Genomic DNA, 13,247 nt, shown 5'->3' with positions numbered 1-13,247 from the left:
GGCCTCGCCCAGCCAAGCCCATTAGCCCCCAGCCAGCTTATGTACAGCCTCCCAGTGGGTGGGGCGGGCGCCTTCCTGTACTTATGCCTCAAGCTCCCCTTCCAGCATCTCAGAGGGAGCCCAGTGAAGGTTCTTGGGGCATCCGAGGGCCAGGACTCCTGTGAGGCCCGGGTGGGGAGCAGCCCTGTAGAGCTGGGAGCAGGGACCAGGCAGAAGCATCTCGGGGACCTGGGCCAAGTGTCCTGCCTCCAGGCATCAGAACCAGGCACCAGAACCTGGCCACCCTTCCCGGAAGGACTGAGCACCGTGTTGGGAGCAGGTGAGAGCCTCACATTTTTATTCTCTGGGTGGAGGAGAGCATGGTGGTGACAGGCGATGCCTCGCAGCTACCCGGGGAGAGAGTCCCCGATCCGCCAGGCGCAACTGGATGGCTGGGGCAGGTGCCTCGACTTCGCCAAGCTGGCATCGTCCAAATAAAACGGACTACTGAAGCCAAGCTCACAACCATATTTAAAGTGGCTCATATCGGGCACCTGGGTGGCTCAGTTGGTTGAGCGACTGCCTTCGGCTCAGGTCATGATCCTGGAGTCCCGGGATTGAGTCCCGCATCGGGCTCTCTGCTCGGCGGGGAGTCTGCTTCTCCCTCTGACCCTCCCCCTCTCGTGCTGTCTCTCTCTCATTCTCTCTCTCAAATAAATAAATAAAATCTTTTTAAAAAAATAAATAAATAAAATAAAGTGGCTCATATCACCCCCCCGGGAGCCAGCCACATGGGGAGACCCCATCAGTGGTGACAGCCAGGGCCAGGACAAAGGGAGGACATGCAGGTGTCAGGCGAGCACAATTGAAGAAGACATACAGTTCGTTTGGGAAAAGCAGCAGGTAATAGGTTTCCATTTCTATAAAAACATTATAGGGAAATGCACAGAAAAAAAAACCTTCAAGGCTGTAATCCCACCGTTAACAGTGAGACGCAGGGTGAAGGCACAGCAAAACCTACGTCCTCTTGACCCTCAGGTCTTTTAAAATAAGACCGTTTTACTATCTCATCTAGGTGACTTTTTTAATGTTTAAAGTACAATGAGAAATGGGCAATATTAGTGGGAAACGAAACATTTCCCTAAGTCTTCAGTGGGGTAGACAAAAATTTAAACAAGGCTTCAGAGGACAGGAATACACTCAACAGATACCATGCTCTAAACCATCACCATCCCTGGGCCTTGGCTTCGTGCAGGCATGGGGCCAGCGGCTGGGAGGGCAAGGAGCGACTCAAGTCAGATGCAGGCCTGCCCCAGGGGCTCACAGGCTGAGTGACACAGCAGCGGAGCTCGGGGACCAGACCGGCAGAGGGAAGGTGGCTGGGGGAGGACGGAGGGCCCCAAGTATCTGTTCTAAGGAGGACACTAATCTTATCAGATCAAGACCCACCCTGGTGATCTCATTTCACTTTAATTAGCTCCTCCAGGCCCATCTCTGAGAGTCACTCTGCGGCTTGGTGCTTCAACGGATCATTTAAGGGGGACACAATTGGGTCCGTAGCTGTCAGGAGGAGGTCCCCTCTCTCTTCAACCCCCCAAATCCCTCCTCTCTTTCCTCAATCCCAGTATCTGACCCCCTTCTTCTCTCACCAGAAAGGAGGAGACTTCCCGCCTGGGGTCCCGCACCCTTGGCGGGTTCCCCCCGACTCGCTTCTCTCCTGGGTGATGCTCACCTCCCAGCCAGCTGCCTGCCCTACCACCTCTGTCCCCAGGAGCCCCCCTTGCAACCATGGACTCACCTGCGCCCTCAGGTCTCCCTCTGCTGAGTGGCTCCTGTCCTCAGCCTCCTGGCCCCATTTCTCTGCCCTCCCCACCCACACGCCCGTTACCACACAGTCCTTCAAAAGGTCACCCACGCTCCCTGACTCCACAGCTGCCTCCTCAGTGCATTTGGGGGTCTCTGCTACTGAGAGATGGGGTATCAGGTTACTGCTGAGACACCCAGGTGTGCTGAGGAACCCTGTACATGTACCCAGACGTGGGGTGGGGCACTGGACTGGGCAGCCGTGTGCTGCCCGCCCCACCCGAGCAGCAGGTGCATCCCCCATCCTCCATCCCTGGGAGCACGGCCCACTCACTCCTTACTTAGCTTGGGGCTGCGAGGACTCTCCTTTGCTGTGCCCAGCACCGGCCAGGGACCAATCACTAGTGGCTGAGGAGGACGGTGTGTAAAGGGTTCTGCTGGCTGGGGAGGGGCCAGGGTAGCAGGGTCCCAGCCCCCTGCAGGGAAGTCAGTGGGTCCTTCACAGCAACCCCTCCACCTGGCCTCTCCCAGCCGCCCTCCAACCTCAGTACCTTCCGGCCCCACCCACCACAGGGACTCCACCTTGTTATGTACCCCCTGGGGGGTAGCGGATAATTGTGTCTATTGTATATTTCCTGCCCGGGATCGTCTTCGTCTGTCTTGAACTTGCTGTGCATGTATCATGTGTGCGTACGCACAAGGGCTGTGTGCGTGTGTGCGGTGGTTCTGTGTGTATTTGTACTATCTTAGGTGCATCTGCTGTGTGTGAGTATGTATCATGTACATGTACGTATGCTGTTATCTATCCACGTGTTCCATACATAGAGCACTATGCACATAGTATCTGGCACATAGTAGAGGTTTGATAAATGTTACTTAAACTTCTGCGGACCCTGAGGGAGGGACTGTAAGGGTAGGGCGACCATGGAGGTTGTGTGGGTCATGGTACCATGCTCCCACTGTGGGTACAAACAAACGCGGGAGAAAACATCATCCCCCTCCTACCCCGGCCCAGGTAAGGTGGGGAGGGAAATCTCCAGGTGCTACAAATGAGTTTGCAACTAGAGCTGATGCTGATGGCCCAGGAAACAGCAGGTGGGGTACAGGCTCCAGGAGCCAGGGCTTAGGTGGGGCTGGGGTGAGAAGGGCTGTGGGGCTAGAAAGTATCTTGGAGTTGGAGCTTGAGCAGAGGTAGCTCACAAGGCCAGAGCCCAGGAGGTCCCTGCTGCTTAGAGAAGCAGCTTTCTGCACAGAATGCCATTAGGAGCTTCTCCCTGCTGAGACTGTGGGGGAAGGGTGTGTGAGCAGAGTCGGGTACTGATTTCAGTAACTAAAGCCCCAGATTTGCAGCATTCACAGGTACAGAGTCTGAATTTTAAAATACCTGCAAAATGCCAAATCTCCAAGCCATGAACCCCATCACAAACCTGCTCCTGGACCAGTGAAATCCTGTAAATACCAACAGAAGCCAGTGGCAGATGCCTGGTAGTAAATCCAAGTACTGAAAATGAAGAGGTTCGGGGCGCCCGGGTGGCTCAGTTAAGTGTCCGCCTTTGGCTCAGGTCATGACCCCAGGGTCCTGGGATCGAGACCCGCATCAGCTCCCTGCTCCGCGGGGAGTCTTCTTCTCCCTCTCCCTCTGCCTCTCCCCCCTGCTTGTGCTCTCTCTCTCTCTCTCTCTCTCTCAGATAAATCAATAAAAAGAAAAAGAAAATGAATAGGGCCACGACATAAAAGGTACACTTGACCGGGACACCATGATCATCTTGGATTTGTACCCACTTAACACAGTTTTTAAAAGCTGAAGAGGGACGCCTGGCTGGCTCAGTCGGTTGGGCGTCTGCCTTCAGCTCGGGTCATGATCCCAGGGTACTGGGATCGAGCCCCACATCGGGCTCCCTGCTCGGCGGGAAGCCTGCTTCTCCCTCTCCCACTCCCCCTGCTTGTGTTCCTGCTCTCACTATGTCTCTCTCTGTCAAATAAATAAATAAAATATTTAAAAAAATAAGTAAAAGCTGAAGAGAAAATGACAAAAGTTATTTGTGGCGGTTAAAATTATTTCTAGTGTTATGAAAGGTATTTCTAACTAATTTAAGGAAATTTAAATTTTAAATATTTTCAGTGGTTTTTTATTTTAAAATATTTAGTCATGAACAATGAAGACACTACACACCAAAACTCATGAAACATCTAAAGAAATACTTAGGAGTACAACTACAGCCCAAAATACCCATTAGAAAAAGAAGAACATTTGACAAGTACCTAAGCATTCAATACAAGAAGCTGAAAAAACAATCACAAGGTGAATCCAAAGAGAGCAGAAAAAGTAAAAGCATCAGTTAAGAAAATTGGAAGCAAAGAAACAGATAAAAAAAAGTTCTCGGAAAAGCAAACCTCCAGCAAACTGATTTTTAAAAAAAGAAGTGGACACACAAATTTAAAATGGCAGATTGAAGTAGGGATTTAAAATTTATAAGAGAATATCGTGTAGAGTATTTAGAGTATTATACCAATAAATGTGAAACCATAAGCATGAATAATTTTCCAGAAAAATAATATTCCCTACTCTAACTCAAGAAGAGATTCGAAATCTGAATAAACCTAACACGTTAAATAAATTGCAGTTGTAATTTTCTTTTTACAACGCCATGTGTGTCCACTAACGATCACATAAAAATTACCAGACCAGATGGTTTTACCTTCTGCCAAATCTTCAAAGAAAGATAATCCTTACATGCTACAAATTGTTCCAGAGGGTAGAGAAAAAAGGCATTCTCTCCAAGTCATTTTATGAAACCAGTATAATCTTACTGCTTTGAAATAAAAAACAGACAAGGATAGTACCAGAGGGGAAAATTATGGGCGAATTTCACTTATGAACATGGCTGAAAATTTTCTAAATAAAATTAGGATACCTGGAGGGGCAGAGGTGGGGAGTGACCAGAGCAAACAAAAAAATGGTCTATCCTGAAAACGTAAGGATGAATAAACACGAGAAAACTTACCACTATCTATCCACCTCGTAAATAGACAAAGAGGAAAAAAAGAAAGTGATTAAGTAGATGCAGAACAACAATTGTGATAAATTCCATCATTTATGATAAAAACTCCCAGACAACCCAGAAGGGAACTTTCTCGCCTTGATAAAAGCTAATACCACAAACTCAGGGTAACCATCACATTCGATAGAGAAATTTTAAGATGAGGGAGAAGATAAGCATGCCTGATTGCAACCATTTGCTCAGCAGACTACTAGATGTTCTGATCTATAAGACATGAAAAGAAATTAGAGGGATGAGGATAGCAGCATAGAAAATCAAAATAGTCAACAGAAAAACGGATAGGTATGGCCCACTAAATCAGGACATTTGCCTGGTTAATAAAAGCTACAAGAATCAACAGTGTTCCTCCACACGAGCAATGATCAAGAGGAAAATACAACAGAGGCATTTCTGTCTCTAGCCACAAGGGAGGAACTGCTACTGGACCAGCCCTCTCACTGGCAACAACCAGAAAACTGGAGAAAAGAGAAGACTCAATTGTGTTCAGATATTGGGCAAGAGGCATTCCAGAAGTGTGAACTCTAAGAGAAGGGAAATAGAAGAGGTGAGCCCTGTGATCACCCCAGCTTTCTGCCTGGAGGTGCTCTCTGGATAGTGGCACAGACATGGGGAAAGCCAGGCAGAGCTCGGTGGTCTCCATGAAGGATGAAACTTGGTGAAAGGGGCACAGAACAAGTACTGAGTGGCTGTCAGCCACACAACGCCCAGAGCTCACACAAACCCACATACATATTTTAAACACACACGCACATAAAAACAGTGTGTAGGAACAGGGAAAGCAGAACAGCAAGTTTTAAGAGTCCCATGTGTAAACGGGAACTTGCTAAGTCAACAGGGAAAAGACAGGCTGTCTGGGAGACAGTTTTGGGAAAACTGGCTCATAATATGGAGGAAAACTCGAGCTGTATCCTATCTTTATCCCACATAAAAATAGTTCCAGCTGGACTCAAGACCAAATTCTGGATGGGAAAAAGGATAAAATTAACAGAGGAAAATACAAGGGGACATCTTTTTTACACAGGGATGTGGAATGTTCTGAAAGCCACAACATTTTGGGGTGAAAATGTAGTGGAGTTGATTATACCAAAATTGAGCGCATCTGTGCACTCAAGTCCACAACACAGAAAGCTACCATACTGAAGAGAGCTCTCAGGGAATGACACCCACAGTGTCTAAAACCAGCAAGGATTCAGACGCCTGCAAATTAAGAAGGAGCAGAAAGGAGACCCACATAAAAAGGGGGCAGCCACTTTGAGCAGGTGTTCCAAGAAGGGGAACCCCGGGGGTGGCGGGTAAATGAACTGATTCTCAAGCTTGCTGAGACTTGAACGAGACCGTGTACCACAGCTGGATGAGTAAAATCCCCGAAGACAACCCCCAGGTAGACACACTGGACACAACTCCAGAGGTGCTGAGCTCCCTGGCCACGTTCATCTGTGCGTGCGGCATGATGGGCAATGGCCTGGTGGTCTGGCTGCTGAGCTGCCAGGGTCCAAGGACCCCCTTCTGCATGTACGTCCTCCACCTGGCCGTGGCTGACCTCCTCTTCCTCCTCTGCACGGCTGTCACGCTCTATCTAGGAACCCCCGTGCTGGCCTACGAGGTGATGCAGAGAGTGAAGTTCTTCGCCTACACCGCCAGCCTGAGCCTGCTGACGGCCATCAGCACGCAGCGCTGCCTGTCTGTCCTCTTCCCCATCTGGTACAAGTGTCACCGGCCCCAGTACCTGCCAGCCGTGGTGTGTGCCCTGCTCTGGGCGCTGTCCCTCCTGATGAACGTGCCGGCCTCACTCTTCTGCAGCAAGTCCTGGTACGGCGTGCAAAAGCAGTGTTTCACGGTGGACTCCGTCTTCAGCTTCCTCATTATGGGGATCTTCACCCCAGTGATGACCCTGTCCAGCGTGACACTCTTCATGCGGGTGCGGAGGAGCTCGTGGCAGTGGCGGCGGCGGCCCACGCGGCTGTACGTGGTCGTCCTGGCCTCCGTCACGGTGTTCCTCGTCTGCGCCCTGCCCCTCGGCACCAGCTGGTTCTTCCTCTACTGGCTGGACGTGCCCCAGGAACAGAAGGCTCTATTCCACCACGTGGCATGCCTCTCCTCAGCCCTGAGCAGTAGTGCCAATCCTGTCATCTACTTCGTGGTGGGCAGCCAGGGTCACCAGGGCCTGTGGGAGCCCCTGGGGGCCGTACTCCTCAGGGCGCTGAGGGAGGAGCCTGAGGGGGAGGGGAGGGAGACACCCTCCACCGGCACCAACGAGCTGGGGGCCTGAGACCCGGGGCGCCCCTCAGATCTGCATGCCCGCCCTGCCCGGTGCCTGTCTGGCCTGCTGTTAACAGCCCCCAAGTCTTGCCTCTTGCCCTCTCAGGGTCCCTTTCTTCTATGCCAAGCCCCCCACGGCTCGGTGTGTCCTGGCGCTCACAATGGGACTCATGGGAAGACGAAATGCAATTTGTCTGCTCCCGCCTGTCAGAGGGCTCAGGTTCGCTTTGAGGCCTGGCCTGTGGAAAGCTGATTCTCTTCCCAGTCTCTGCAGGTGAGCAGCCTGCTTCCCTTTGAGTGGGAAAGCACTTTCTCCCAGCTTCCTTCTCTACCCTCCAAGGACACCTTTGCCCCGGAGGCAGGGTGTGGTTCCTGTGACCCTGTGGCCTGGTGCTGGTCCTTGGGCACGTGCTGGTGGCATCAGCTGACCTCCAGGGGGATGCCCCTGGTCTGCCTTCCACCAGGTGTCCTGCTGACCCCCTCCGGGACCTCAGGCCTCGGCCAGCCAACCGCGTCCATCACTGACCAAACTCTCACTGGCGGTAAGCCAGGAAACGGCCTCATCCTCCACGTGGCCCAGGCCAGTGCTTGAACCCTGGCCTTTGCCTTCAGGTCGCCGTGCACCACCATGCCTCGCAACCATGCTGGGGCTGTTCACTTTGCTCGGGGAGGCTGCCCTGGCACCAGGAGAGCCCCTGCCTGGCCTCCCTGGAGATGCACAACGGACCTTGATGGGACTGTGCTCGGGAGATGGGGCAGCCCGGAGGCAGCTTCGTCCCAGAGACCCGTGTGGCTGACAGAGCAAGCGTCTGTACCCCCATGGATTGCCTCTTCCTCGACTTGATGGAAACACTTCTCCCCTCTAGGGCCGATGCCCGACGAGGGAAAATTTGGGACACACATCAGCATGCCTTGCTCCCCTCACCTCTCTTTTCTTCCCACAGTCTCCTGGGTCCAGAACGAGGAGCCATTAGTTTGAAAATGAGACCTGAATTTAACCAAAAGTAATTCAAGAGGAAGAGATCACCGTGGAATAGAAGAAATCAAGAGCCTGTTGGATTTCTGATAATCCAGTTAATGAAGAGGGATGCATCCCATAACACACTGGGAAATATTTACATTTCATGCTGATTTCACATCAGCTTAAAATTGTAAATCACCATGGCAGCAAGGGCAGTGGCAACAAAACAGTTAACGAGTGTCATTAATTCGAAGACTCTTTCAGATTAATCGCTGTACAAGAAAACTGGACTTGGGGTCCCTGGGTGGCTCAGTCAGTTGGGCGTCTGCCTTCAGCCCAGGTCATGATCCCAGGGTCCTGGGATCAAGCCCCACGTCTAGCTCTCTGCTCAGTGGGGGGCCTGCTTCTCCCTCTCCCTCTGCCTGCCGCTCCCCCTACTTGTGCTCACTCACTGTCTGTCTTTGTCAAATAAATAAAATCTTTAAGAAAAGAAAAAAAAGAAAAAAAACTGGACGTGCCCTGAAACTTTTCCATCCAGGTATGAAAAACTGGATAGAGATCTTCCCAGACTTGATCACAGTCCTAAAAATGTGTATGACATTACCAACATTACCAAGAATGGGTTGTGAAGGGTGTCTTGGCGGCTCAGTTGGTGATGCGTCTGCCTTCAGCTCAGGTCATGATCCCAGGGTCCTGGGATGAGTCCAGAGTCGGGCTCCCTGCTCAGCGGGGAGCCTGATTCTCCCTCTGCCTCTGCCCCTCCCCTCTGCTCATGCACCCTCTCTCTCTCGCTCTCTCTTAAATAAATAAATAAAATCTTAAAAAAAAAAATGTTCTGTGAAGCTAAGAAATATCTTCAAACTATTAACAATACAAAACAATTTTTGTTCAACCATGCTAAATAAAGATTGCATTATCTCTCAGTTCTCTTTTTGGAAAATATTCAAAACTGTTACATATGCAAAAGCTATCAAAAAGTATACAGCAAGAATGGTAGAAAAATTATTGCAGATGTTTTTCTGTATTTTGCATTATTTGTGGTATTTGTCACTTCTAAAAATCTACAATTTGCTGCGATTTCTTGTCCCATTCTAAATAAATATTCATCGTTATAGCTAACTTTGTATTTACGATTTTGTGTTCTTTTTTTAGAGTGCCCCCCTCTTGTTGATAAGCTTTGGTCCCCACAGAATCTGTCCTTGGATGGAGGACAGAGGAATTCCCTGTCATCTGATCAGCATGATCAGCAGGACCCATGAGTGTGACCACAGAGCTACTGCCATAGACATCCATGAGGAGTAGGAGGATCCCCAGGACTACAGGACAGGGGGCTGCTTCCAACAGCCCAGGATACCTTGCATGAACAGAATGACAACTCAGATCTCTAATGTCTTGTTTTGAGATTAGGACTGAAATTCAGGGACGCTCTATGCCAGTGTGGAAAGAAATCTATGAGTATGAGTGTGTCTTCAGAACACAACCTACATCCTCCACAGCTGGTGCCAACCAGTAGTCTCCAGCTGTTTCATGAATCTGTGGTGGTTTTTTTTCTCCCCTCTATAGGGCAAACTCCCTGAGAGGAGGGCCTGACTCTTTTCAGCCTCACCAAGCCTAATGGCAAAGACCGAATTCTGTCAAGAAAAAAATATATATATATATGACTTCCAAAATGAAAATACTAGTCCATGCATGAGCTGCTACTTTGCTTTATCTATTTTGAGACCATGTTATTAGGAGCATACAAATTTAGGGGTGTTATATCATCCTGGGGAAGTGGAGCTTTGGTGATAAATTATGAAGTTACTGTCATTGATCATAGTCATGTTACTCCTTACAATCTATTTTGTCTGATATTAACTTGGCTCCACCAGCTTTCTTTGGTTGGCAGTTGCATCTTCTTGCCTTCTTTGACTTTCAACCTGTCCTTTCAACCTTTCAGATAAGAAAGGAGTTAGACCTGTTAGATCTATCACTTGTAAATAATTGAGAATTGGGTTGAGTTGCACCTTTGAAAATTAAACCCACCACTACAGTGAGCAGGCCTGTGATCCCCCCATCCCACCCAGAAGTCAGTCCTAAATAGTTGTACAGGTGAGTAGGTGGGAAGGCTCAGCCCTCACTAAGGTGTTACAGTGTTGGAGGAAAAGGCCTGGCTCTGGCTTTAACCCTGGCTCCATCATCACTGTCCTGGGTGCCCTTGGGCCCAACCTGCACCCTCTTTGAACTGTCTTCTCATCTGTATAATGGGGACAATCACCTCTCTCCTCTACCAATCTTCTATGTGGAAAGGACACACAGGTCCTGTATCCATCCATCGCTGGGCACTGAGAAGCACTATCCCAAAGGTGGAACCCTGGGCCCTTCCAGCAAGGATCCTGTGGTGTGTTAGCGCTATATGGGCACAGCCCAGCCCTGTCTAAGCTATCCCAGGCCCCCTCCATCATGTCCCAGGGCCACCAGGGTCAGGTAAAAGATGTTAGCCCAAGGGGACTTGCAGGCTCCCAGAAGATGACCTCTCCTCTCAAATAAGGCCATGACTTATTTGGCTCTTTCACCTTCTATGTTTCATTTTCTGTGACAGGGCTGTACTCCATCCTTCACTGGGGAATTCCGCTTCAAACTTGGAGACCTCAGGGCCTACTCAGGGAGAGCAAACAGAGGGCAGTCAGGATGGCCAGGGGCACCAGGATGACAAGAGAGGTCAAGATGACCGGTGGAGGCCAAGATGACAGGAACGGCCAGGTTGATAGTACACAACCTCCCCTCCAGTCCACTTTGCTGCCAACGTCCCCTCCCTTGAGAGGCTCCTCTCACCTCCTTTTTGCCAAAGGGAACATTTGCCTTTTCCAGACCTGGGGCAGAGCCAGGAGCATGCAGAAGAGGGAACGCAGAGAGAAAAAGAGAAATGGCCTGACACCTGACTAAGCCTTCCTCCCTCCCCAGACTCCTCTCCCTTCTCAAGCATCGATGAGGGAGTGGGGAGAAAGGGCCACTTAAGAGAGCCCCTGCAACGGGTACAGATAAGCATCTCTGGCCCCACGAAAGAGGCACACGGGGTGCCCTGGCACAGTGACCACGTGGCAGAGTGCTCAGCCCTCTGAGAGTGACCTGAGGCTGCCTCTCCTCTGGGCCAGGCTGTTCATCCTACACAAAAAAACCTGATCACCAGGAGAGGGATAGGAATCAGGACCCTGGGCAAGCCCACCCCTGCCACTAGGGCACAGCCCTGGCCCCACCCAGACAAGCCCCACCCCAAGCCCAGCACCCACCCCATCAGGCCCCTCCATTTAAGCCATGTCCCAGGCTCCACCTGCTCCCACTCACACACAAGCTCCTGCCCTGCCCACTGTAGCCGCCCCCCCTCAGGCCGCACCCGAGCCCCACCCCCAGCCCAGCTTTGCCAAGCAAGCTCCCCAAGTAACACTCCAAGAACACCTCACCCAACCTCCAGCTGTGTGCCCCGCCCCCCACCCTCCACCTCCTAAAAAGGATTCCCCCAGCAAGGGTTAGAGTGTCTTGCCTGGGTGAAGAAGAGCAGGCCTGCCTGGAGCAGAAGGGGCAAGTACCAGGGGGCCCTTGAAGCTCAAAAGCCTCCTGCTAGAGCCCCCCTCATGCAAACTGCCTCCAGCAGCCACAACCCCACCCTGGATTCCCTGGCCCTGAGCCTTGGATCCCAGGGGTGCCTGAGACAGCCTCCCCTTACCCAGCCTGGTCAGGGGAGGCTGTGTGCTAAGTAAAGGCCCCCCTGCATTAAGACCACAACCACCGCCCTCCCCATCCCCAGCTGCAACACTGACCCAGGACTTCCCATTCCAGGGAATTTCTCCTGGGGAAAGAATTCACTAAATCAACCCCATAGGGTTACAGAGAAGATTAAATGAGATAAAGCAGGGGAAGGACCGTGTAATGCCAGGCACATAATACAGACTCAACATGTGATTATTAACCAGTCATGACTTGCAGGCAGGCAGCCCTCACTACGGGCCGGGTGCTATTCTTGGCACTGTATAGCCATGAACGCTTTCAGTCCCCTACAGCGCTGGGAGGTGTTTCTATCCGCGCCCTCCTTTTACAGCTGAGGCACCTCAGGTAGGAAAGGGCTGTCATAAGTGGCTTGTCACAGACCAGGAGGCAGCAAAGTGGACTCTGAGTCCAGCTATTTAGCTCCAGAGTCCATGAGCTCAACCCACATGCTTTTCTGCCTCTAGAGGGTGGGCACCAGCGTGGGAAAGTGAGTCTCCATATTTCACACCCTTCAGCAAACGCAGAGCCCAGCACAAATTCACATTGGTAAACACCAGGCAAATGACAAATGCTTAGAATTCTCCAGAGTAAAACAAACCAACCTCAGGTTTGTATCCAGCAACAAGACCAAGAACAGGAAAGAGGTGCCATTCTGAAAAGGAGAAAAAGTGAAAGCACACCAAGCTCCCTGGGCAGAAAGTGGGAGGGTTCTTTACTGGATGTGTTAGATTCCTGTGGCTGCTGTAACAAATGACCACAAGCTTAGTGGCTTCAAACAATACAAATTCATTATCTTACAGTTTGGGAGGTCTGAAGTCTAAAATGGATCAGCAGGGCTGAGTTCTTTCCGGGAGCTGTAGAAGGCAATCTGTTTCCTTGCCTTTTCCAGGTTCTAGAGGCCATCTGCATGCTTTGGCTGTGGCCCCTTCTCCATCTTCCAAGCCAGCCAGCTACCACCTTCAAATCACTCCTTCTGTTCCATCACATCACCTTTTCTATCTCTCACATGCCTGCCTCCCTCTTTTAAGGATTTATTAAGGCCACCCAGACAATCCAGAATAATCTCCCTATCTTAATTATATCTGCAAAGTCCCTTTCACCATTAAGGTCACTCACATACACATAGGCCTTGGAGATGAGCACACAAACATCCTTGGGTGGTGTCTACCATACTGCACGATGGCCTACCAAGAGATAAGACCGACAGACTGTGTAGTGTTTTCTCATAGAAACCAACGGTCCCTTCTCTATAAACTGATAGTGAAACCAGGATTCAACTCACCCTGCCCCCCACCCACGGAGTTTTCCATCAGCTCTTATTACCGCACTCTTAAATAAAAATAGAGTCAAAGATCGCCAAAGAAAGTTTAAACATGAAAGACAAGATGCCAAAACAAAATGGAGAAAGGAACTCAGAGGAAACAGACCCATGCAGGGTG

At 50.6% G+C, this 13,247-nt stretch overlaps 1 protein-coding gene across 1 annotated transcript; it reads left to right on the top strand.

Moving 5' to 3' along the window:
• Positions 1–6,195: 6,195 nt before the first annotated feature.
• On the top strand, positions 6,196–7,113 carry MRGPRD (MAS related GPR family member D). The gene has a single exon (XM_032414828.1). The coding sequence runs from the start codon at positions 6,196–6,198 to the stop codon at positions 7,111–7,113; it is 918 nt and encodes a 305-aa protein (XP_032270719.1).
• Positions 7,114–13,247: the final 6,134 nt, after the last annotated feature.

The sequence above is a fragment of the Phoca vitulina genome, unplaced genomic scaffold (assembly GCF_004348235.1).
Source record: "Phoca vitulina isolate PV1807 unplaced genomic scaffold, GSC_HSeal_1.0 scaffold16, whole genome shotgun sequence".
In the NCBI taxonomy this organism is placed as follows: domain Eukaryota; kingdom Metazoa; phylum Chordata; class Mammalia; order Carnivora; family Phocidae; genus Phoca; species Phoca vitulina.
This window is presented reverse-complemented; position numbering and strand designations above follow the sequence as displayed.